The sequence below is a fragment of the Lithobates pipiens genome, unplaced genomic scaffold (assembly GCF_037356315.1).
Source record: "Lithobates pipiens isolate NorthernLeopardFrog02 unplaced genomic scaffold, aLitPip1_a1.2 Scaffold_19, whole genome shotgun sequence".
Classification (NCBI taxonomy): domain Eukaryota; kingdom Metazoa; phylum Chordata; class Amphibia; order Anura; family Ranidae; genus Lithobates; species Lithobates pipiens.
In genome coordinates this window covers 556,343,976-556,370,229 of record NW_027507764.1, presented here as the reverse complement: position 1 = coordinate 556,370,229, position 26,254 = coordinate 556,343,976, and the positions used below count along the sequence as shown (strand labels likewise).

The following is a 26,254-nucleotide window of genomic DNA, read 5'->3' as shown; positions in this document are numbered from 1 at the left end:
CGCTCTCACCCCCACCCAAAAAAAAAATGACATGCCAAGGGGTCAGGAGGCCTTAAAGCAGAAGTTCCAATTTTGGGTGGACCCCCGCTTTAAAGGTGGAGGGCCTCTTTAAAAAACAGCGCTTTTGGAAGTGTCAGCTACTACATTGCTGACTTCATGAGCAGAAATAATGATTACATAGTATGAGAGGATGATCATTAGATTGCGAACAATTTTGGCATATGTCATGCGGCTGCATTCCCTGTGCGGAAAGAGAAGGATGGAGGCTGACTCAGGAGAGGCGGTGTACCAGTTCCTGTGTGCGGACGCAGCTTCACCTCTCCAAACTGTTCATTATGTGCAGTAGACGAGCAGAAGGCAGCTAATTAAAACACATGTAATTACAACAAGCATATCAACAGTAGAAGACATGAGTATGTGAGATAATGTTTATCACAGTTTCTGTTGGCGCCCGTTATCAGTTTCACGTCTCGGAGGCCTTGTAAAAAGAACAACGGGCGAAAAATAAGACCCAGTCATAGAATGAACAGTTATTTACAAAAGCCAAACTATATCCGTTCATAGATGGTACAGCCAATTGCAAAAGTGTTTTTGGTTGGATCCCAAAAACCTTTAGCGCGGATTTACATCCATGCATTGTGGCAGCAAACGCACTATCCTGCGCGTTACCGCTGACGATGCGCTGTGGTGCCATTCGCATGAAGAAATGCATATTTGTTTCAATACATGGCAAAGAACCATAGTATGTTGTGGACAAAATACTATATTTGATGCATTGGAAGCCTGGTGCTTTCAATGGACTGCCTTAAAGCGATTGTAAAGCTTTTTTTTTTATAACAAGCATGTTTTACGTACCTGCTCTGCACTATAGTTTTGCAAAGAGCGACCCTGAACCTTCTCTTCTGGGGTCACCCACAGGCGCCCTCCGATCCTGCTTCTTTCCAAGTCTCCCCATAGCAAGCTGCTTGCTATGGGGGCACTCGTGCACGCTTGATCTTGAGCCGGGCTGTGTGCATCTATTGACACACACACAGTGCCACTGGCCCCGCCCGCCCCAATCTCTGCTCACAGGTTTTGACTGACAGCAGCAGAAACCAATGGCTCCCACTGCTCTTAGCCTGTGAGAGAGCACAAGTGCGTTCTCTACAGGATTGAAGTTCAGCTGAGATGGAAGAGGCTCCAGTGTGTCATGTGACTGGACCGAAGAAAAAAAAAAATTTTTTTACAGGGACTTTAATAAAAATCCAGAGGGAAGTTGGACTAGGGCGAGAGTTGTTTATTAAAAATTCTAAAATGGTAATAGGCCGCAGCAGGGAGAAATGATCACCATACGTCAGACTCTCAGAAAAGAGACCGATTGTTTCTCTGGAAAGCAGTAGCTCAGAAAATCAATTTTCGGAGAATAATATACATAGGGTTTTATGACATGCATCAAACTGAGGAATTGCATATCTGAAAGAGGGAAGGACCTCCTCAAAGTGAAAGTTTTTTTGGGAAGATAAAAAATCCCCATCCAGGTAACCGATATTACTGCATATGTTTCACAAGGAGTTTTAGCAAACTTATAACGGTAATCCACTCAAAATCTTTAATCATTTTACAAATGCATCAGACCAGTGTGAGCCAGCAACAGTGTTCCTAAATGCTGCCACACCAGTTCCAGTGTCACCTGATCATTGTAGGGCAGAAACACTGTTCCTGATTGCTGCTGCACCAGTCTTATGCCCTGTACACACGGCCGGACTTTCCGACGGAAAATGTGCGATCGGATCTTGTTGTCGGAAAATCCGATCGTGTGTGGGCTCCATCTGACTTTTTCTGTCGGAATTTCCGACACACAAAGTTTCAGAACAGGATCTAAAATTTTCCGACAACAAAATCTGATCGTTTAAATTCCGATCGCGTGTAGACAATTCCAACGGACAAAGTGCCACGCATGCTCAGAATAAATTATGAGAAGTTATTGGCTACTGCCCTCTTCATAGTCCCATCGTATGTGTTCTACGTCACCGTGTTCTGAACGATCGGATTTTCCGACAACTTTGTGCGACCATGTGTATGCAAGACAAGTTTGGGACAAAATCCGTTGGGAAAAATCAGACGGATTTTGTCGTCGGAATGTCCGACAGTGTGTGCAGGGCAATCGTTTTACCAGACAAGTGTAAGCCAGCAACAGTGTTACTGATCACAACCACACCAGTGCCAGTGTCACCAGACCATTGCAGCCAGCATCAGTGTTCTTGATCGTCAACAGACCAGCATAAATTAGCCACTGACTGCAAGTCACACCAGTTCCAGGTTAAGCAGACCAGTGTAAGCAACAATGTTCCTGATCGCCACCACACCAGTCATAGTGTCACCAGACCAATGTAAGCCATCAACAGCGTTCCTGATCGCTGCCACACCAGTGTCCCCAGACCAGTTCACCTAGCAACAGAGTTTTGGTTGCTGAAACACCAGTACAGTGTCATCTAGTACAATTTTTAACTGGAACTGGTTTCCCTCATTGCCAACCAATGTGAGTGTCATCAGGTACCAGAGCAGCCACTGCCAAAAATGTCCAAAAAAATGTAACTAGTTAGGAGGCCTTTCACATTCTAAGTATGGCTGATGAGATCAGTCGGGAGAAGACCTCACTGTGGGACTTGGAGTATGAACCTGCGTAAAGCAGCAAGTCATTAACAGCCACCACTGATTGAGATGAAGACGGGGTCCCTGCTAGAAGAGTCAGGTGTACTATGTCATCATGCACTGAGCACCCTTGTGAATTGCAGCAGGTAGGTTATGCCCTTTGGAAGCCTGAAGCTGCTCCTTGGATTTTGGACCCCTCTATGCAGCAAGGCTGTGAAAATATTTATCACATGTGGTATCCTTATACTTGGGGGGTTAGCAGAATGTGTTGTGAGGTGTAATTCTATGTATGCCCATGTGGTGTGTGAGAAATAGCCGATTGACAACTTTGTGTAAAAAACCAACATACATTTTCATTTATTTTCTGAATTTACAAAAAATGTGATAGTAAAAAGACTCACTGTGCCTCTTAGTAAAGACATTGGAAGGTCTGCTTTCTAAAATGTGGTCATTTTGTGGGTATTTCCACTGTCTTGGCACTCTAGGGACTCCAAAATGTGATAGGTAGTCAGGAAATTAGATGTGTAATAAATGCTCCTTGATAGTTTGAAAGTGCTCCTTGGATTTTGGACCTCTATCAAGCAATAAAAAAGTCTCACAAATGTGCTATCCCCATACTAGGGAGGAATAGAAGAATGTGTTTTGGGGTTTAATTGTAAGTATGCCCAAGTTGTGTGTGAGAACAACGTGTTAATAATAGGGCTGTTACCGATTAAAATTTCCGTGTTCGATTAATCGCTTTTTTAAAAATTGATTAATCGACTAATTTCAATTAATTATAACGCACATACAGATGCAACTACTTTTAGCTGATCTCCTTGCATTGCAACTCTGCATTAGTCAGTGGTAAATGTGGTATACACTATATACAATCACCCGACACTAGTTAGATTCCACAATCCATGACTTAACTTCACAGTTCACACAAATACGTTTTAAATTCAAACTGTAGCACTGATGCAAGTCATTTTCTTTTCCACAGTAGCGTGACAATCCCTCCACCTCCGGTCTAACTAATCACTCTCACCTTATGGCATGGACCCCTGTGCAAACAGGTGGTCATGCAAGCGGGTATTAAAAGGGTTAACACGGACAATAAACTTCTCTCACGTCTGCTTAGATCTCAGCAAGGACGCCAGGTCATGGGTAGAAAAGATCAAAGTGCTCACCGCTGAAGTATAAGATTTAATTTTGTGTTGAAACACAAACTACTCACATAAAGCTGATAAAAACACAGCATGTAAAGCCAACAATCGTGTTAGTTCCGTAGGGCAGCAGCGGGTGACGTCATGCGTAGCTCCTCCCCCATACGCGCTACGTTCAATCAGAACTTCAACGTCACCGGACTCCTCCCCCCTTCCCTTCGTTAGCAGAGGGAGGTACTTGGGGAAGGGGGAAGGAGTCCAGTGATGTCTATGTCCGTGACATCACTGGACTCTTGACGACGGTGAGGTGAGTACTGATCAAAAGAATTTTGATCGATCAAAACAATTAATCAATCAAGGAATTAATCTTTAATATCCCTAGCTAATAACATAACATTTTATTTATTTTGTTCATTTTCTGTTGTGGAAAAGAATTAAAACTTAAAAAAAACTCACGTGTCTCTTACTATACCGTATACTTTTCACTGTTTACTTACCAGAAATAGGTCATTTTGGGGGTGTTTGATAAACATGTGTGCTAATATTGTATGACGTATAAACGTGAAACTACCATCACTGTATTCTTCAGTGCTTTTAGAAAATTTCAGGCCTAAAATTGACATTTTAAAACTTGAAAAAAAGGTTTTGGTAGAAAAGTGGTTAAAGAAAACACCTAAAGTTTTTTTTTCCCTTGTACAGGTGTCTGACATCGGCCCCATCAGAGCATCAACACAGTTGCTAGTGAAGCTCATGACGTCCAATGGCCCCCCAGGACAATTTTTATCTGCTGCAAGTTTGTTGACCAAGTTGCATGGTAGGCCGTCCTAAGTGTTCTCTTGGAAATATTTCTGAAAGAATTTATTGTCCAGGTTGTTCCTCCAGAAATTCAGAGTGATGCAATCATGCTGTAACGTCTTGTTTTTTTTAAATAAGAATACTGAGGGATCATAAACTGCGGAACGTTTGCCACGACTCCAATAACATCCATCAATCCCTAAATAGCAGCACTTGTAAATCCAAAGGCTGCAGCTGTCAAGGTGTTAGGATGTTTAGGTGAAAGTTTGTGCCCCGAAGCCAAGATTCAGAGAAAGAACACAGCAAGGCGGATTTCGCAGAATTATCACCGAACGGTGCGGCAAAATGTCAGGATGGGTCGGAATGTACATAATACGCCCAGCACATGCTGATTATGTTTACTCAACACTTCTCCTGTATATCTGAGACAATAAAGTAATACTAACCTCTAAACTTATATATATATTTTTTTTTTACCTTGATGCATTCTCTGTATTACAGTAGAAAACGCCCCACTACCTCTACCTATTTGACTTTAAATTTTAATTAATTCAGCCCCAGAAGGATTTGCCCCCTTCCCGAACCTGAGCACTTTTTGCAATACGGCACTGTGTCGCTTTAACTGACAATTGCGCGGTCGTGCGATGTTGCACCTAAACAATATTGAGGTTCTTTTTTCCCCCACAAATAGAGCTTTCTTTTGGTGGTATTTGATCACCTCTGCTGTTTTTTTTTTTTTGCGTTATAAACAAAAAAAGATCGACCATTTTGAAAAAACAAACAAACAATATTTTTTACTTTTTGTTATAATAAATATCCCCCAAAAATATATAAAAAAAACCCCCACAAATTTCTTTCTCAGTTTAGGCCGATATGTATTCTTCTACTTATTTTTGGCAAAAAAAAGAAGAAATCACAATAAGCATTTATTATTTGGTTTGCACAAAAGTTATAGCGTCTACAAAATAGGGGATAGATTTATGTAATATTTCATTATTATTATTTTTTATTATTAGTAATGGCGGCGATCTGCAATTTTTATCGTGACTGTGACATTATGGCGGACACATTGGACACTTTTGAGACCATTGTCATTTATACAGCGATCAGTGCTATAAAAATGCACTGATTACTGCGTAAATGACACTGGCAGGGAAGGGGTTAAACACTAGGGGGCGATCAAGGGGTTAAGTGTGTCCTAGGGAGCGATTCTAACTGTAGGGGGGATGGGATACCTAGGACATCACAGTGATCACTGCTTCCGATGACAGGGAGTGGTGATCTCTGTTACGTCACAAAGCAGAACAGGGAAATGCCTTGTTTACATAGGCATCTCCCCATTCTGCCGCTCCATGACATGATCGCCCAATTTTTTTGTATAACGTGAAAGCTGATGTTATGCTGCATAAATAGATATATAACATGTCATGCTTTAAATTTGCGCACAATTGCGGAATGGTGCCAAACTTTGGTACGTATAAATCTCCATAGGTGATGCAATGCTTTAATTTAGATTTTTTTTTTTTACAGGTTACTGATTTAGAGTTAAAGAGGAGGTCTTGGGCTAGAATTGTTAGTTCCGCTCTAACATTCACGGCGATACCTCACGTGTGGTTTGAACGCAGTTTACAAATGTGGGCATGAGGTATGTAAGCGCTCTCTTCTGTGTGCGAGCACGTGGGAATGGGCGATTTGAAAAAAAAGTTGTTGTTTTTTTTCAATTGTTTATTTCATTCGATTTTTTTTTCTTACACTTTGCCTTTAAATTATTTTTTTTCATCACTTTTATTCCTATTACAAGGAATAGTGCGTGACAGGTCCTCTTTACATTATATAAGACCCTATATATATATATATATATATATATATATATATATATATAATGTAGCACTGACCCCCGAAGGAGCTGCTGGATTTATTTGGGCTTACCGTTACCTCCTTGTTTGCTTCTTCGTCTTGGGGTTCCTGTGGTAGATGGCCCAAAGAATGTGGAAACTGATACTGAATCTTCTTTTGGGTTATTTATTTAGAACAGAAACAGAGTCTTTCAATAAAGAGTAGAGGGTTAGGAGTGAGTTCAGGTACTTGGATTGCAAAAAATTGAAGTCTTTAGAGAAAAATCCAGAGAATAAAAACTGTTTCACAACTGGATTCAACAACCCCCGGATAGACCTCTCTCACTAGGCCTAGTAGCCGGTGGGGAGCTCGACAAAGTCTCTGCCACAGACTTGTGAGATACACTTGAGCGTTACTGAGGGATGTGGACAAATTTAAAGAACTGACATACGGTACCAGGTTCTCTCAGCCAATCCGGTGATACCATATGAGTGTTGATCCAGGTTGCGTCCTTCAACTAAGCCTCCTTCAGAGAAGCCAGCCTTGTGCACAGCCTTCTCCTGAATAGTCCTCCCCTGGGGTTCTTCAGTTGCTGGGCCTCTCCATTCAGATGAGATGGCACCGGACCACCCTTGGATCAATAGGCCCCCGAAATCCACTCGGGCTTGTTCCTGCAGTTGCTTCGCCTCGGGCCAGCCGGCCCCATAGCTCGGGATGCATGGTTCCGCACCCCAGGCCAGGAGGGCCATGGGGCTGGGTCAGGAGGACCACCAGAACCGAACAGACAGAAAATCAAAAATGGAACCCCGAAGCACATAGCGTCGGTACCTTAAATATCACCCCCCAGAATGCACAGCAGGAAAACACTCCCACTGGGCTGGTTCAGAGAGAATAATGGCATTCAATGCACCCAGCTAGACTGCGTTTCTACTCTTGCCGGTGGTGATAGGGACACCTGCAGTCAAGGAGAACCCAGTGCAACCCAGCTGGACGTGTACTGAAACCAGAAATGTAGAGAAATAGTCCCGAAACCCAACTGTGGTTTCAGGAAAATTTACATTTCAAAAAAACCATAGCGCCTGCTCGTCAGGAGCCAGCGCTAAATATATATGTCTATAAGACCCCACATTTCTCTTCCAGGCAGGAAAGACCGAGATAAAAAAAAATAAACAATCTCGGCCTTTCCAGCCAAGTCCCCAGGAACGTTTACCTCCGCCGGGCTGGACGTGATAATATAACGTCGCGCCCAGGCCTCCGAAGGATATAGAGATTCCCGGGGACCATCTGTCCCTCCCTTGGAAATCTTTATGCTCAACTTTTGGTGCTGGTGCAATCCTTCTCTGGCTCGCTGATCGCATGGGCGTGCTGCTAGGAGCACCGGAGGGCGGCGGTTTGTCCCCTGGACCGAACTGTTGCTATGATTGTTCTTACGGTGCACAGAATCGCCGGCCGAAAAAGATATCTGAATGCCTGTAGCTGCACCCATCGTTCACATATCCCCACTCAAAGTCCAGGACGTGATGATGGGTGGGAAGTGGTTAATCTGGGGGGAGGGTAGTGTTACATGGACTAGCTGATTTACTGTAGATTTACTGTAGATGGACTTGACTTAGTAACGAAAGCTAAACTCCCGCTAACACTTTTTATGCAGCTACAGCAACTGTTTTTTTTCCCTCTTTGGATCAAGGTTTTATATAAATGAATAAAAGCTGATCATTGTAAGCACCCCTGTCAGTGGCAAGCCATTAATCGCAATCTAATTATCAACCATGGGCAGCCGCGATGGGTAGATCTCTAACAAGGCCCTGCATGGCTGGTCCTTCACCTCCAGCCTCCGCTGCTCCCCTCTTCACTGCAGAGTAGAAAGCTGGAGTGTGGGGGTGATGATGTGAAGGGAAGCAGAGGATACTACAGTGGGTGGGGGGCACATGACACTATTGGAGAGGGCCGTAATGTGAAGTGATGTAAAGGGGGTCAGAGAATACTACTGTTAGGGGAGTGATGTGAAGGGGGGGGGGAGAGGACACTTTTGTGACACATTGGGGTTGATTTACTAAAGACAAATCCACTTTGTACTGCAAGTGCACTTGGAAGTGCAGTCCCTGTAGAGCTGAGGGGTAGATCTGAAATGAGGGGAAGCTCTGCCGATTTTATTATCCAATCATGTGCAAGCTAAAATGCTGTTTTTTATTTTCCTTCCATGCCCCCCTCAGATCTACAGAGACTGCAATTCCAAGTGCACTTTCAGTGCAAAGTGGATTTGCCTTTACTAAATTAACCCCCATTATGTATTCTTCATGTTGTGTTTTTATTGGGGCTTGATAGTTTTTTTTTTGTTTTTTTTTAAGGGCGCCACCAAGCCCCCCTTACAACCCTCCCACCCCATGGATCTTTTGATTTCCTCCATATTGTCCATGTAGATCTCTGAAAGGTTGCCTACTTGTTTTACATGAATAAATAAAAGCTGATCATTGTAAGCACCTGTCAGTGGTAAATGGTTTGTCTCCTCCCTGTAAACTGATACATTCTTCTAGAAAGCCTAAAAAAGAAAACGAATGCAGCTAACACATCTTAGAATTGTTAAGCTGCAATATAATAAAAGTAGCGCTTTAATTGACGTGAACAAAAGCCGCATGTTGTGTCTTTGCTGTTGTTTGGGGCATTGTGCTGTTACTCAGTTCTGGGGGGAGGATAGGGGAGGCTGCTCACCTACCTGCCTGAGATATATGATGGTCTATTCTGGGCAGATCTATAATTAGAACTTTCTCTCCAGTTTTGTGGTCACTTCCTGTAGCTTGTGGTTGCTCTCCCACTCCTGTCTGTATGAATCACAGTCTGCATTGCTCTTCACCTGTTCCGCTCTCTGCAGTCAGTGGCAATCAGGAACTTCAGACGTCACTTTCAGCTTGAGCAATGCAGATATTCCGCAGAATCATGTTCTGTCACCCCTCTCGTTTCACTGACTCTGCGGCTGCCCGCTCTCCTCCATTGCCTCTCACACAAAAAACATGACAGCACCTTTGTCCCATGCAGCCTGCTCACTGCATGCAGATAGGAAAGAAGGACAACATGGCAATGCATGCAGGATCCGGAAATGGCATGGGTGACCGCAAGTCACCCCCCATTATGGAGGGGATCGGGGGGCAGAACAAGGTGGGGGGTTGTGTTATAAGTACCATTGTGGGCTACGCTGAGGCTTATTTTTTATTTATTTTTATTTTGTATTCATGTTACAGGGAGGGAGACTGCCATAAAAACAATATAAATGCTGCTATCCCTTTAAAGATAATACCTGCGGGGCTGCCTCTGTATACAAAAGAAGGGAGGGGAAAAAGAGAATTCCCCATAGCAATTCTTCAATGAGAAACAGGCAAATTAATCAAAAAGTATATAAAGTATTTATTGCAAAAGACAATAATCAAAAATAGAAAATACCTCCACCAAGTTCATTAAAATTAGACAACGTTGCCTAAAGACTCAGATGGCCACCACACTCCTACATACACCCCCCATTAACCACTTCACCCCCGGACCATTTTGTTGGCCAAAGACCAGAGCACTTTTTGCAATTCGGTACTGTTTCGCTTTAACTGACAATTGCGCGGTCTGTGTGACGCTGTACCCAAACAAAATTGACATCCTTTTTTTCCCACAAATAGAGCTTTCTTTTGGTGGTATTTTTGTGCTATAAACAAAAAAAAGAGCGACAATTTTGAAAAAAATTTATTATTTTTTTTTACTTTTTGCTATAATAAATATCCTCCAAAAATATATAAAAAAACATTTTTTTTTTCCCTCAGTTTAGGCCGATATGTATTCTTCTACATATTTTTGGTAAAATATGTAAAAAATATCGCAATAAGCGTTTGATTGGTTTGCACAAAAGTTATAGCGTTTACAAAATAGGGGAGTTTTATGGCATTTTTATTAATATTTTTTTTTACTAGTAATGGCGGCAATTAGCGATTTTTATTGTAACTGCGACATTATGGCGGACACATCGGACATTTTTGGGACAATTGTCATTTATACAGCAATCAGTGCTATACATATGCACCGATTCCTGTGTAAATGACTCTGGCAGTGAAGGGGTTAACCACTAGGTGGCAATGTAGGGGTTAAGTGTGTCCTAGGGGTGTGTTGCCAACTGTGGGGGGTCGTGGCTGTAATTTACACATCACTGATCTCTGCTCCAATCACAGGGAGCAGAGATAAGTGACACTGTTGCATGCTTGTTTACTTTAGCAACTCCCCGTGAGACGATCGCGGGTATCCCCCGTGGCGATCAAGTCCGAGGGACCCGCAATCGGACTCCCGCAGGTCCCGACCGGCGCGCACGCGATGGCACGGCGGCAAGTTTAAAGGGACATACCTGTATGCCCATTTGCCTGTCCGTGGCATTCTGCCAATGTACATCTGCGTGCGCCGGTTTGGAAGTGGTTAGTATCATTAGATACTGTATTTATCAGGTGTATAACACGCACATTCATTTTAAGAGGGAAGTTTCAGGAAAAAACTTAAATTTTTGTATTGGCGTATAACACGCACACGCTATTTGCACCCGATTTTCATGGTGAAAAAGTGAGTGTTATACGCCAATAAATACAGTACTTAATAAAATCACTGATAATTACTGTGTTAGTAAAGATGATAATGTTATCAAAACAGTGTACTAATATTAAATAGGTATCAAGTACCGAGTTGAAATCCCATCCCTAAAGCCCCATACACACCATCAGATTTTCTGCTGATTTTTGTCTTCAGATTTACCAAAACCATGTACTGGAAGGGCCTGCCTGATTGCATACAAATTGAAACACCTAAGGTTTGGCCTCATATTATATGGTTTTGGTAAATCTGAAGGAAAAAAATCAGCATATATATATGTGTATATATATATATATATATATATATATATATATATATATATATATATATATATATATATACCTTCCTCCCAGCGGGGAGGTGTAAAACAGTAAATCTCACCACTCTCCCGATAACCACCTCAACCAGAGCAGAAGGGATCTCACCGCTCCAGGAGCACACATGCAGGCTGTAAACTGTCTCTTTGGCTGGGAAGCCACAGGTGCTGGCTATTACCACTAGCAACAGACGAGAAACAAGCTCTGGACTGCCGCACTCTTCAGAAGACCACTTTCTTTTATTGGAAAATCACATCACAGCTCAACAAACATAGCGAACAAGGAAAAATTGCTAACGTTTCGCACTAGCTGTAGTGCTTATTCATAGGCAATTTTTTCTTGTTCACTGTGTTTGTTGAGCTGTGATGTGATTTTTCAATAAAAGAAAGTGGTCTTCTGAAGAGTGCGGCAGTCCAGAGCTTGTTTTACCTCAACCAGAGCACTGGTGGAAATCCTTCCGGTTAGTAGGAGCCTGCATGCGGCCCAAACATTCCAGCAGTTCTTTTGAATGTCCTGGGAATAGCCGGGGGGGGGGGGGGGTTCGTCAGCTGCTGGGCGGGTTTGAGTCCTCACTACAGGCAGTACGTGATGGCATCATCCTGACGCGTTTCACTCGTGACCCGAGTTTCTTCAGCGCATAGGCGGACACCTGGTAAGTATCCTTAAGTAGCCCATGCACAGTGCAACAAATTGATGTATGCGATGGGACAAACAGTTATCCACGTTCACAATTAGCAGCCATTCATGCGGAATAACAAAAACAACAGTACTATAGCTGTCCGGTCAAGGAGTGCAGGGGGTCCCAATTACCACACATGGGGAAGCACTGAACATGAAGCAAAACATGGACACAAAGCTCAAAACAAAAAATGCTGAATAAAAAATGAGAAAACATGCGTAAAGAACCCAGAGGCCAGCACCAAAGACTACTATAAGGCTGGGTTCACACTGCTGCGGGGGGAGATCCGGATGTGATTCGCACCGCAAATCACATCCAATCTCCGTAGCGATGCGAGTTCAGCCATACAGATAGTATGGCTGAATTCGCATCGCTCCCGCAGCAAACTCGCACGGGACCCTTTTTTTGGTCCGCAACAGAATCGGATCGCATGGGGGTTCACACCATGCGATCCGATTCCTGTGCGAGTCGGCAGATCGCACTGCGATATGCGGACGGATCTGGGGGTGTCATTAACATATCATTGACACTCCCAGCCGTCCGCATAGGGCAGTGTGAACTGCCGGCGGGAGTAATGCGATGCGGGAAAACGCCGCGGATTCGCGGCGTTCCCGCATCGCAGCGGTGTGAACCCGGCCTAAAGGAGCAGCCAAAGGATAAAAATGATAACCAAGAACAAATAATAAACTGTAAAAGATAAAAATAGATCAAAAACAATGGCGATCGATATCAGTTGGGTGGGACTTAGCAGCATGCCAATTAACAACCTGCCAACCATATTGCAGTAAATCTCACAGAAAAAATATAATAATACCATGCAGGGTAGCCATGAACATATAATGGAGCTGGGAAAAATTACCTCCAGGCAGATTAAAATGAATGATTATAAATAGAGGATTTCATTGAGGCTCAGGGTGTAAGAAACACAAAAGATTACACTCATTATGGAGCCCCAGGGGTTGCATGCCATTCAGGTTATAAATCCACATTTTTTCCTTTCCGACGTAAAATCCTGTCAAAGTCACCGCTTCTAAGGGGTAAATTGAGACTGTAAATACCATTAAAGGGAAGTGCCCCGTTAAGTAGAGTTTTATTCAAATAAAATAAAAAATCAGCACTAGGGACATTTGATGAGAAGTATCCCTTGTGCTGCTCTCTTTGTTATTTAAAAAAAAAAAAAAAAAAACAACATGTCATACTTGTACCTCCTCTGTGCAGTTGGTTTTTCACAGAGTGGCCAGTGCTGTCTTTAAGCTAAGGCAAAAGGGGCAGCTTCCCTGGGCCCTGTCATTGTTGTGGGGCCCAAAACAGCTGCCTCATACTTGCCAACTATCCTGGTTTAAATTCCCTCACCCCTCAAGGTTTTAGTCCCGTGCTGTGTCCCAATATCGCAGTGTGAAGTGCTGCTACTAATACTGCCCAGCTCTGCCCTTTTGTTGTGTACAGATGACTCACCTGCAGACCTTGTGTTTACATGTAAATTACCGGGATTCATATCTAAATAGCGGTGGCCGGTGTTCTGTCCAAAAATGTCCCACCATTGGATAGTGTCCGCCCGTACTCCGCAGACGCAGCGCTTGCGCAGTACGGAGCACAAGGAGATTTGGAAAATCTCCGAAGATGAATGGCGCCTGCACCGTGAGTCCAGGGGCAAGCCCCACCATCCAAGTGGACATAGGGCTGCACATATTAGAGGGCCCTTCGCAGGCACGCTTCGCTCGCCACGCTTCGGACATGGCCTTGCTTCGCTCGGCTCTTTTTACTCTAACTCTATGTCCACTTGGATGGTGGGGCTTGAACCTGGACTCACGGCGCAGGCGCCATTCATCTTCTAAATCTGCTTGTCCTGTGTACTGCGCACGCTTTTTTTTGCGCATGTTTAAAAAATAATTTTACGCCTGAAGATTATACAAAACCCACAAATTATATATTTTCTGAAAGCAGACACCCTAGAAAATAAATAGTCGCAATTTTTTACGTCACCCGATATTACCACCAAAGTCAGTAAAAAAAAAACACTAGCGTGAATTTTAAGGCATATGAACGCAATAAATTACCCAAATGTTTGGCAAAATATAAAAGACGAAGTTGCACCGAGTAAATAGCTACCCAACGTGCCAAACCTTAAATTTATGTGCGCCTGTGAAATGGCGACAAACTTCCGTACCCTATATTTTCTATAGGCGACGTTTCAAAAGCCCCCTATAGGTATCAGTTTAGTGTTACGGAGGAGGTCTTGTGTTAGAACTATTGCTCTTACTCCGGCATATGCGGCAATATGTAACGTGTATCGCAATCGACGATTTCACACGTAGGCACCCCGACGCATGCGTTTACATACGTGCCTCAAAAATTTTTGGGGGGGATTCTATGTCCTTGGGTGTGACTTTTTTCACTTTACTTCTCATCACAAAGGGGGACAAAATCAAGCATGCAGCAAGTGAAGGTATAATGAAGAAAGATTAAAGAGTCAACTAGGAGTCAAGGCAAACAGTGTTTCCAGAAAGAGGCCACAGTGGAAGCCTACAGAATTCATATCAGGCTTCCTTAAAGCAGAACTCCGGGCAAAATGTTTTTTTTTTTTTAATTAAAACATGCTGTGTACGCCATCTCCAGGATTACTTCATATTCTTTATCATTTACAATTCAATGATGCCGGATAGCATAGCAGTAGTGTCTTTTATCCGCTCCCCTGTCCTTGTCCATTCACAGAACGCCTTGTATGCTGTGAACCATTAATTGATAAATAACTATTCATTGCATTATTTTTTATATCATCTTCACTTTAAACCACCAACATGGTTTGCACATTGCTGGATGCATTTTACTTCCACCCATAAACAACGCAACATTTCAATACCATGTCTATATACAATTCGCAATTCCTAACACAATTCTAAAGTTTCAGTTTGTGTGTACACACCTATTATGGTGCTCTGGATAGCAGTAAAAACCAACAGGGGGTCCAATCCTCCACTCTATCCAAGTGAAAAGTTTTTGACTTGACATTTTAAAGCTGAGCTTTAGAGAGCAGAGGTGCGGGAGGGGTCCCGTAGCCCCACCTACATCAGGCTGCCTGCAGAAAACGACATGAGGGGTGGAGACAAGACCAGTTACCCTGCACAAGAAGAGAGAGTAGAGATAAGGGAGGGGCCCAGCAGGCTCCACCCACTACAGGCTGCCTGTAGAAAACTACAGGAGGGGGCGGAGACAAGACCAGTCACCCTGTACAAGCAGAGAGAGCAGTAGTGACCAGTCTTTAATTTAGTGATGTTGTCATCAAGATCCTGAGTAAAATATGACCATGCATAACAAAGCGTAAAGGAGTGTAAAGGTAAATAGGTTTTATACAAGCACGAAACTCCTTTTCATTGCCTGTTTTGCAATACATGCATATACACGTGCATAAACATGCATATGCAGGTAAATTACTGCACTCAAAGGTAAAATTTTCTATTTTCGTTTTACAGCCATTTACTCATCGCTCTATTACTCATCTTTACACAGCTGTGTATATGGTTCCATAGAAAGCAATGCATCTATATCCAGATCAGTAAAAAAAAAAAGGTGGTGTTTTTTATTTCTTTGCAAGATTTTTATCATGGATTTCACATATAAGGCCTCATTTACGTAGGTGTATTTATGAGTACACCCATGTGAAGCGATGATTTTGCCTGCATGGGATGCACAGGTGTTCTGTGTGGGCAAAGACGGCCCTTCACACAGGTGCAAGGATAGGTAAGCCTGTCTAAATGAGACCTAATGGCCCGTACACGCAATCAGAAATCGTACGAAAAATACTGCGTTCGAAGCGACAGTATAATGATCTGATTATAAAAATAATTGATACTGCGCTTAGGTTACAAAAACAAGCAGACAGCAGCTAGCATAGATTGTGGGCAACAATATACAAATTTAAAGTGAAAAAATGCAGCGCTTAAATGTCCATAGAAGCAAAGCAAATGTCCATCAATCCCGAGAGGCACCCGTTAGGTGAATGAACCTTGACTAAAAAAGATGAACAGTGATCTTCCAGCAACACCACAGTAAGCCAAGCCTCTTACCCTTACAACTGGACCACTAGATTATAGGTGGTCAAAAACTCCCAGACATCAATCCACCACGGACTGTTCCAGTATGGATCCAGGCATCACTCATGTTGAAAGGTGTAAAAACAAAACCACTTCATGGTGTAGTAGAGCAAAACTATTTGAATTAAAACTACATGTATACTCACACAGTAGTAGATATAAAAATGCATGTTATATGAAAAGTTCCTGATGGTTTCAAACTGACAAGATGGCTACGGTCCTCATGCACAGCAACAGCATGCATCCAATAACTACACCCTACAGGGGATTTCATTGTATCCAACATCATCAGAGGCAGTCCGTGGTGGGTTGATGTCTGGACGTTTTTGACCACCTAGAATCTAGTGGTCCAGTTGTAAGGGTAAGAGGCTTGGCTTACTGTGGTGTTGGTGGAAGATCACTGTTAATCTTATTAGTTAAGGTTTATTCACCTATTGGGTGCCTCTCGGAATTGATGGACATTTGCTTTGCTTTTATGGACATTTAGGCACTGCATTTATTCACTTTAAATAATAATTGTTAGTACAAGGCTATTGAGAGCTGATCACAACAACTCAAGCAAAAATATCCAATGGTGCAAGCATGAAAATGCTTCTCGCATGATACCAGATCTTCCGATTTTCATTTAAGCAGTACAGCTTTTGTCTGGAAAAAAACAATACAATACAACACTTCTGAATTGTTATTCTGTATTACTCACCTCTATACTCACTCATATCTACACCGAGCAAAATGATAAAGGCAGCACTTTTGTGTTTGCCCCTATTTATCATGAGCTGACCTCCAAGATCTACAGCTTTTTCAATGTACACAAAAGGCCTATTTCTCTCAAATATTGTTCACAAATCTGTCTAAATCAGCGTTAGGCCCCTTTCACACTACCGCAACGTCAAAGCCGCGAGATTTTTCCGCGATTTCGTGACCACGATTTCAGGGAATGCCTGTGTAACTCGCATCAAAGTCGGATCAAAGTAGTGCAGGGACTACTTTGATGTCAGCAGGACTTGAAGTCGTACTAATATGACTGGTTGTCATTGAAAATCATGGGGAACGACTTGTCATGTGACTTTGCAGTCCCAAGTCGCAGGACAAGTCATACAACTGCAACTCCCTCCTCATTGGCTTACTGCTAAATAGGCTATCCCCACTTCAGTCCATCATGAACACTGCTGCCAGGCTCATCCACCTTACACACCGCTCAGCGTCTGCTATACCCCTCTACCAATCCCTCCATTGGCTGCCACTCAGCCACCGAATTAAATTCAAGATACTTAGACCCCTTTCACACTGAGCCGCCACCGGCGTCAGCAGTAAAGCTATTTTTATCACTGCTTTACCAATGTTTTATCGCCGCTATTTGGCCGCTAGCGGGGCTAAAACCACCCGCAAAACGATGCCGAAACGGTGTTCTGCTGGCAGTATCGCAGCCCTGCCCCATTGATTTCAATGGGGAGCAGCGGTGGAGGAGCGGTGAGTTCACCACTCCAAAGAAGCTTCTTGCAGGACTTTTTCTGACACCCTGCCAGTGCAGCACTCCTGTGTGAAAGCCCTCGGGCTTTCGTACTGGAGTGAATGGAGCAGCTGTTTAGCTGTTTTTTTTTTTTGCAAATATGATTTTTATTAAGTTTTCAAATTTGGGGTAGAGCCCCAAAAAATACAGTGGTAACTTAAACAGTGAAGGTCACAGCCTCCTAAACATGTATTACAGTCAGAAGTGTTGTACAACATAACATTTCAGATGATCGTTAAGAGTTGTCTAGTTTGTGTAGTTATCGCGTTGCTGTATAAATCCAGTAGGGTAACCAGTTAACATCGGTGGATATCGTGTATCCTGAAACCCTCAGCAAACATCTTAAAAAAAGAGCAAGATAGGTGGATTAGGGGATGCTGCTGAAATGAAGAGATGGAAGATAGATAAAGCAAGACAAGAATAGGAGAGAGGGGAGGAGAGAGGGGAGGATAGAGGGGGAGGGAAAGTAAGGGGGGGGGGGGTGAGTGGCATTTCGGGTGTAAGTAATCTGTGTACTGTTTTAATAGTAACTCAGGTTTCCGAAGAGGGCTTTACCTTCTTCTGAATATATGAACATGTTCCAAATAGTCCAAGTCTTTTTATCGGCTTCTTGCCTGTCTTGGGCTGTCAGTATCAGATCTTCCATTTTATTGATATCTTCCACTTTCCGCAGCCACATTGCTGTGGTCGGTGGGGTTTGTTTCTTCCAAAATAGAGGAATACAGGAATTAGATGCGTTTGTCAGGTGACGTAGTAGAGACTTTTTATATTTCCTGGGGGACAAGGTTGATACATGCAGTAGGAAAAATGCTGGGTCATTTGGGATCTGAAACTCTGTAAAATTTTTGGGATATGGTACGGACCGCTGTCCAGAATGCTGCCAGCCTGGGACCAGAATTTATGTAGCATTGTTCCCTTATCATCTCGGCAGCGCCAACAGTGCTCTGGTGCGTCTAGGGGTTAAGTACCACCTAGTGAGAATTTTATAATTTGTCTCCTGTATTTTTGTGCATAGTGATGACTTCAGGGAGAATTGTATTATGTTTTGAATTTGGGGTGCCGTGAAGGTGCGATCTAGATCTACTTCCCATTTTGTAATACCTGCAAGATGTGGCTGCTGGGTCGGTGTATTTAGTAGTCAATACATTTTGGAAAGGACCCGTCATAATGGCTCTGTTTCTGAACAGTATTCGTCGAACATGGTCATAGGTCTGGTGTAGTTTTGGGGGTTCGAAATTTTCTGAAGAAAGCGGTGTAGTTGTGCAGCCTTACAGAAATCAAGTTGAAATGGAACCGTAGGGTCCATAAGTTCTGGGATGGAGGGCCATCTATCCCGTAATACAAACTGAGAGGCTGTGGTGTGGTTCGAGTCTCCCGTCTGGAATTGTGTGGTTAATATCACTGGGGAAAATTTGGGGTTACCCAGAATCGGGGTTAATGGCGTTACTTTGGTTGTCAGGGAGTTTTGTAATGCCGCCTGTAAGCCTTGACAGAGGGTATTGCCTATCAGAGGGTGTGATTTTGTCTCCAATGATAGAGAGTCGCTGCACCACAGCACGGTCTTCAATGGGATGATGCTCTGATGTTGTTCTATTTGTGCCCATAACTTATCTTCTTGTTGGAGACTCCAGTCAATAATCCTGCCCAAATGGATTGCCTGGTAGTACCTTTTTATATCAGGTAGCGCTAAACCTCCATAGTGTTTTGGCATTGAGAGTTGGGAGCGTGGGGTGCGTGGTTGTTTGTGTGCCAAAAATAAAGTGGGTGAATAAAGCTTGCACTTGCTTAAAGTACGTGGGTGGTATTTTAATTGGTAAGGCTTGGAAGAGGTAGAGAAATTTTGCCAGTATGCACATTTTCAGCAAGTTAAGCCCCGTACACACGAGCGGACTTTTCAACATCCAAAGTCTGACGGAATGATTCCGGCAGACTATTCGATCGTGTGTGGGCTGCAACGGACTTTTGATTCGCAAAAGTCTGACAGACTTTAGAAATAGAACATGCTTCAAATTTTTCCGCCAGAACTCTACCGGACCCAGTTCCTACCGAAAAATTTGCTCGTGTGTATGCTATTCCGACGGACTAAAACCGACGCTAGGGCAGCTATTGGCTACTGGCTATGAACTTCCTTATTCAAGTCCAGTCGTACGTCATCACGTTCGAATCCGTCGGAGTTTGGTGCGATTGTGTGTGGCCAAGTCCGCTCATTTCGGAAAGTCCGTCAGAACTCTGTCAGAACTCCGACAGAACTCCTTCGAAAGTCTGTCGGACATAAGTCTGGTCGTGTGTACGCGGCATTACACCTTCCAAACCAAGAGTGAGTCCCTTTGTGCCATGAGTCTAAAAGTAGCTTTACCTTTGCTAATAGAGGGGGGAAATTCCACTTATACAGTGGTGTGAAAAAGTGTTTGCCCCCTTCCTCATTTCCTGTTCCTTTGCATGTTTGTCACACTTAAGTGTTTCGGAACATCAAACCAATTTAAACAATAGTCAAGGACAACACAAGTAAACACAAAATGCAATTTGTAAATGAAGGTGTTTATTATTAAAGGTGAAAAAAAATCCAAACCATCATGGCCCTGTGTGAAAAAGTGATTGCCCCCCTTGTTAAAACATACTATAACTGTGGTTGTCCACACCTGAGTTCAATTTCTCTAGCCACACCCAGGCCTGATTATTGCCACACCTGTTCACAATCAAGGCATCACTTAAATAGGAGCTGCTTGACACAGTAAGGTCCACCAGAAGATCCTTAAAAGCTACACATCATGCCGAGACCCAAAGAAATTCAGGAACAATTGAGAAAGAAAGTAATTGAGATCTATCAGTCTGGAAAGGGTTATAAAGCCATTTCCAAAGCTTTGGGAATCCAGCGAACCACAGTGAGAGCCATTATCCACAAATGGCGAAGACATGGAACAGTGGTGAACCTTCCCAGGAGTGGCCGGCCGCCCAAAATTACCCCAAGAGCGCAGCGACGACTCATCCAAGAGGTCACAAAAGACCCCACAACAACGTCCAAGGAACTGCAGGCCTCACTTGCCTCAGTTAAGGTCAGCGTTCATGCCTCCACCATCAGGAAAAGACTGGGCAAAAATGGCCTGCATGGCAGAGTTCCAAGGAGAAAACCACTGCTGAGCAAAAAGAACATCAAAGCTCGTCTCAATTTCTCCACAACACATCTTGATGATCCCCAAGACTTTTGGGACAACATTCTGTGGACCGATGAGACAAAAGTGGAACTCTTTGGAAGGTGTGTGTCCAAGTATATCTGGCGTAGAAGGAACACTGCATTTCATAAAAAGAACATTATACCAACAGTAAAATATGGTGGTGGTAGTGTGATGGTCTGGGGCTGTTTTGCGGCTTCAGGACCTGGAAGACTTACCGTGATAAAAGGAACTATGAATTCTGCTGTCTACCAAGAGATCCTGAAGGAGAATGTCCGACCATCTGTTCGTGTACTCAAGCTGAAACGAACTTGGGTTCTGCAGCAGGACAATGATCCTAAACACACCAGCAAGTCCACCACCGAATGGCTGAAGAAAAACAAAATGAAGACTTTGGAGTGGCCTAGCCAAAGTCCTGACCTGAATCCTATTGAGATGTTGTGGTATGACCTTAAAAAGGCCGTTCATGCTCGAAAACCCTCTAATGTAACTGAATTAGGACAATTCTGCAAAGATGAGTGGGCCAAAATTCCTCCAGGACGCTGTAAAAGCCTCATTGCACGTTATCGCAAACGCTTGGTTGCAGTTGTTGCTGCTAAGGGTGGCCCAACCAGTTATTAGGTTTAGGGGGCAATCACTTTTTCACACAGGGCCATGATGGTTTGGATTTTTTTTCACCTTTAATAATTAACACCTTCATTTACAAATTGCATTTTGTGTTTACTTGTGTTGTCCTTGACTATTGTTTAAATTGGTTTGATGTCCTGAAACACTTAAGTGTGACAAACATGCAAAGGAACAGGAAATGAGGAGGGGGCAAACACTTTTTCACACCACTGTATATGCAGGAAAGATCGGGCGGGATTTTAGTCCCTAGGTAAGTCAGGGTGGCGGACGTCCACCTGAACTGGAAATGTAATTGTATAGTAGGGAGCATACGCGGTGGTATTGATATTCCCATAGCCTCTGATTTAGAGATTTTAGATCATTTCCTATAACTCTCAAATTCCCTAAGCAGGTTTGGCAGAGACACTCCCGAGTTGGTTAGCTAAAAGAGCAGGTCATCGGCATAAGCCAATATCTTGTGATCGCCCAACAGCCACCCCCTGTATGGAGAAGCTGTTTTAGGGTATTTTGCAGGCGCTGATTTTAACGTTATAGCGCCTGCAAAATGCTCCAGTGTGAAAGGGGTCTAACTATAACTTACAAAGCCATCCACAACCTGGCCCCCAGCTACATCACTAACCTAGTCTCAAAATACCAACCTAATCATTCTCTTTGCTCCTCCCAAGACCTCCTGCTCCCAAACTCCCTTGTCACCTCATCTCATGCTCGCCTTCAGGACTTCTCCAGAGCCTATCCTATCCTCTGGAATGCTGTACCCCAATCTGTTAGATTTTCCCCTACTTTATCAACTTTCAAACGATTCCTGAAAACTCATCTCTTCAGAGAAGCCAATCTGGCCCCCACCTAACTACGTTTATCTTCTCAATCAGCACATCGCCCACAGTTATTACCTCTTGTATCTCTTGACCTTCCCTCTTAGATTGTAAGCAAGGAGCCAGGCCCTCTGATTTCTACTGTATTAAAGTGTATTGTATTTGTACTGCCAACTCCCAAGTTGTAAAGCGCTATGTAAACTGTTGGCGCTATATAAATAATGTATAATATTAAAAAGTGTGAAAGGGGCCTTAGTGAGCACTTTGCCAAGATAATCGTTCTACCTCACAGGTGTGGCATATCAAGATGCTGATTAGACAGCATGATTATTGCACAGGTGTGCCTTAGGCTGGCCACAATAAAAGGCCACTCTGAAATATCCAGTTTTACTGTATTGTGGGGGTCTGAAAACCAGTCAGTATCTGGTGTGACCACCATTTGCCTCACACGCAGTGCAGCACATCTCCTTCACATAGAGCTGATCAGGTTGTTGATTATGACCTGTGGAATGTTGGTCCATTCCTGTTCAACGGCTATGCAAACCTGTGGATATTGGCAGGAACTGGAACACGCTGTCATATACACAGATCCAGAACATCCCAAACATGCTCAATGGGTGACACATCCAGTGAGTATGCTGGCCATGCAAGAACTGGGATGTTTTCAGCTTCCAGTAATTGTGTACAGATCTTTGCAACATGGGACAGTGCATTATCATGTTGCAACATGAGGCGATAGTCGTGGATGAATGGCACAACAATTAGCCTCAGGATCTCATTGCGATATTTCTGTACATTCTAAATGCCATCAATAAAAAGCACCTGTGTTCATTGTCCATAACATACGCCTGCCCATACCATAATCCCACCGCCACCATGGGCCACTTCATCCACAACGTTGACATCACACCTGTGCAATAATTATGCTGTCTAATTAGCATCTGGATACGCCACACCTGTGAGGTGGATGGATTATCTCGGCAAAGGAGAAGTGCTCACTAACACAGATTTAGACAGATTTGTGAACAATATTTGAGAGAAATAGCCTTTTGTGTACATAGAAAAAGTCTTAGATCTTTGCGTTCAGCTCATGATAAATAGGGGCAAACACAAAAGTGTTACGTTTATAATTTTGCTCAGTGTATATTAGTTGCATGAGAGTTTTTGTAATTTTAGTAAACTCTTTATTTTCGACATTAGCATGCAAAAAAAAAAAAAAGACGATCATTCGTCTGATATTCTCATCTTGTATACCAGGGCTAAGGAGAGGGAAAAAAAAACACTGAATGGCATAATAGCATCAGAAATCGTTTTATTATCCGGGAAACATTCTGTGCGCAAGGGCGAAGACCAAGGTAAGGTGACAACACGCAGAAGTCAGAAATTTCTCCTCCTTGCTTTGATAAAAATAAAACAAGGTGAACAGCCTGTAATCAGTGGAGTAAAAGTATTGCTGGGAGTTGTAGTCCCCCAGCAGCGGGGGGGGGGGGGGTGGGTCTGCTGTCTGTTTTTTCCTGCCTAATATCTAAAATGTTTGGGATCATGCCTCAGTGTACCAATTTCCTAACCTGTTGCCGCCCACATAAAGGTGGGCTTTTAATGTTCACACACCGTACATATGTGTTACATGTTTTAAACTTTTATTTTTTCACATTTTTTTCAGTTACTTCCTGGTTTGAATTACTGAATTACACAGAGCCGCGACCTCCTGTATAGCTGCCGCTCCGTCACTCACAGCCACGCCTCCTGGCCCTGCTCATATGATAGACAGAACAGTGGCCCAATGGGGGACCAGGAGGCATGTCTGAGTGACGGAGCTCCAGGTACACAGAAGATCATGGCTCTATGTACGGTAATTCAGCGGCGCTCGTTCCTCTTCCCTCAGAGACAGCAGGGATTGGTGTATAACACTCACCCACGATTTTCCCCTGATTTTAAGGAGTAAAAAGTGTGTGTTATATGCCGATAAATACGGTACGAATGCTGGCTTATTATAATGACTCAGCTCTGGATCATATAGACATACTAAGGCTTTTAAGTACACATTTTCCTAATCATCCATTCTATATAGCACGTGCCATTAGTGATGTATCTGGTAACATGTACAGAGAGAAATGAGCCAAAAACAAGACAGGAACAATATTAAAAAGGAGAATATGGATAAAGCTTTTTTGGCCCCACTTCTCCTATGGATCACAAGAGTGCAGTTCGTTCTGCATTCCTGTGACCCGTTTTCAGCAGACAGAAAGCTAAAGCCCGCTATCGGCTGTCACTCAGCAGATCCTGGCTGGGGAAAGATCCAGGCCATATATCGGTATCGGACCACAAGCCTGGACTGGCAGCGATCCGCTGAGAGCCTGAGTCAGTCACTCCTGCCCCGTGCTGAAGGGGCAGAGCAGGGAGCCAGCGACTGACAGTCACGGCTCTCTGCTCAGAACAGTGGGAGAGAACTGAGCGATCAGTGGCGTTTGATCACTCAGTTCTCACTGCAGATGTTGCATCGACCTAGGTGAGTATAAATGTTTTTTGCTTAAATCCCAAACTTCTCTTAAGAAAAAAGCATCCCTTGAGACGCTTACCCCAGATAACATCTGTGAACACAAATAGGAAATATGAACATTAACAGGAACACTGGGTATGCGGTCTTTGAAATAATTCTGCTCCGTGACTGCAGAGGACTTTACTGGGAAATCTAAACAGATAGGACCTTTCGTGACAACTATTTTAAACTGACATTAATTAAAGTATTTAAAGTATTAATAACAATTGCTTCCAGGAACTTCTACATTTTAGACATGTGAATGTGAAGCCTTACAGCTGCACATAATCATTAGCTATTTATTTTTCTTTCATCTTTTATCAAAGATTCAAGGAGGACCGTAGCCAGCTTCAAACTCATCAATGGCTTTGCTTTTTATTGTGAACATCGATGGCTCTTTTTAGGGCCGTGTCTGCAACAAGGTCGGCGGTATTGACGTCGTGATTGTCGCAGCCAATCCTTGGACACCTGCAGAGACAAGAGACAGATTAGAAACGTACAGAACATCAGAGCAGGAAACATCTCGGGGTCAAAGGCAGCAGCTTTAGGTTTCAGTAATTGCATTATACTCAAGAAAATAGGAAAAAGTGCAGCAACAATCAATCCAGATGTAATAAGCAGAACTTGTTATGCAAGTGGAAGAAATAGGATCAGAAAAAAGGAAACGAGTGAGACATATCAGAGGGTGTGATAGATGACTGCCAGTAATAGGAATTTGTTAGGGAGATCTAGAAACATAGAAAAGTGATGGCAGAAAAAAGACCAAGTGGACCATCAAGCCCGCCCCCTTTTTTTAATTTTTATTTATTCAATTTTTTTTGTTAAAATTTTTGCCCGAGTATAGATCTACAAGGCACGTTTGAAGCTATTTACTGTTGAAGGACTCAATACCTGGTTTATGTACAATTTTCGGCATGTTACGGTGCATTGGGGGCTCATTCATTTCATGAGCTGCCTTCGGCCCCCGTTCTTACTTGAGCATTTTTGAGCTACAAAATGCCCAACAAACAAAAATCTTTTGTTTTCAATAACACTTGTTCACATCTGAGCATCTGGTCGCTTGTAGAAAAACGCCTGACGCTTAAAAAATTAACGAGCTGCAGTCATGGCCTAAAATATTGGCACCCCAGAAAATGCACCAGTTTCCCCAGAAAATTACAAATAGTCAGGGATTCTCATGTCTATTTCTTTTGTTTGTATTGGTAGGACACAAAAAGTGGAGAAACAAAAAACCTAAACTGACACAGTCCACGCAAAACTCTCCAAAAATGAAATGGACAAAATTATTGGAACCCTCATTAATATTTGGTAGCAGAACCCCTTGGAAAAAAATAACTGAAGTCAATCGCTTCCTGTAACCATCAATGAGCTTCTTACACCTCTACTGGAATTTTGGACCACTCGGGTCGCTCAGATTGGAAGGGTTCCTTTTTCCAACTGCTGTTTTGAGATCTCTCCACAGGTGCTCTATGGGATTTTGATCTGGGCTTATTG

The 26,254-nt window shown here is 43.2% G+C and overlaps 1 protein-coding gene across 1 annotated transcript in view; it reads right to left on the bottom strand.

Annotated features, from left to right (window-relative positions):
* Positions 1-23,516: 23,516 nt before the first annotated feature.
* NSMCE2 (NSE2 SUMO ligase component of SMC5/6 complex) overlaps positions 23,517-26,254 on the bottom strand; it is a 379,808-nt gene continuing 377,070 nt past the window's right edge. The window contains exon 7 of the mRNA XM_077493326.1: positions 23,517-25,228. Within this exon, the coding sequence (XP_077349452.1) occupies positions 25,120-25,228 (109 nt within the window). The 3' untranslated portion in view covers positions 23,517-25,119. The remainder of the gene's footprint in view (positions 25,229-26,254) is intronic.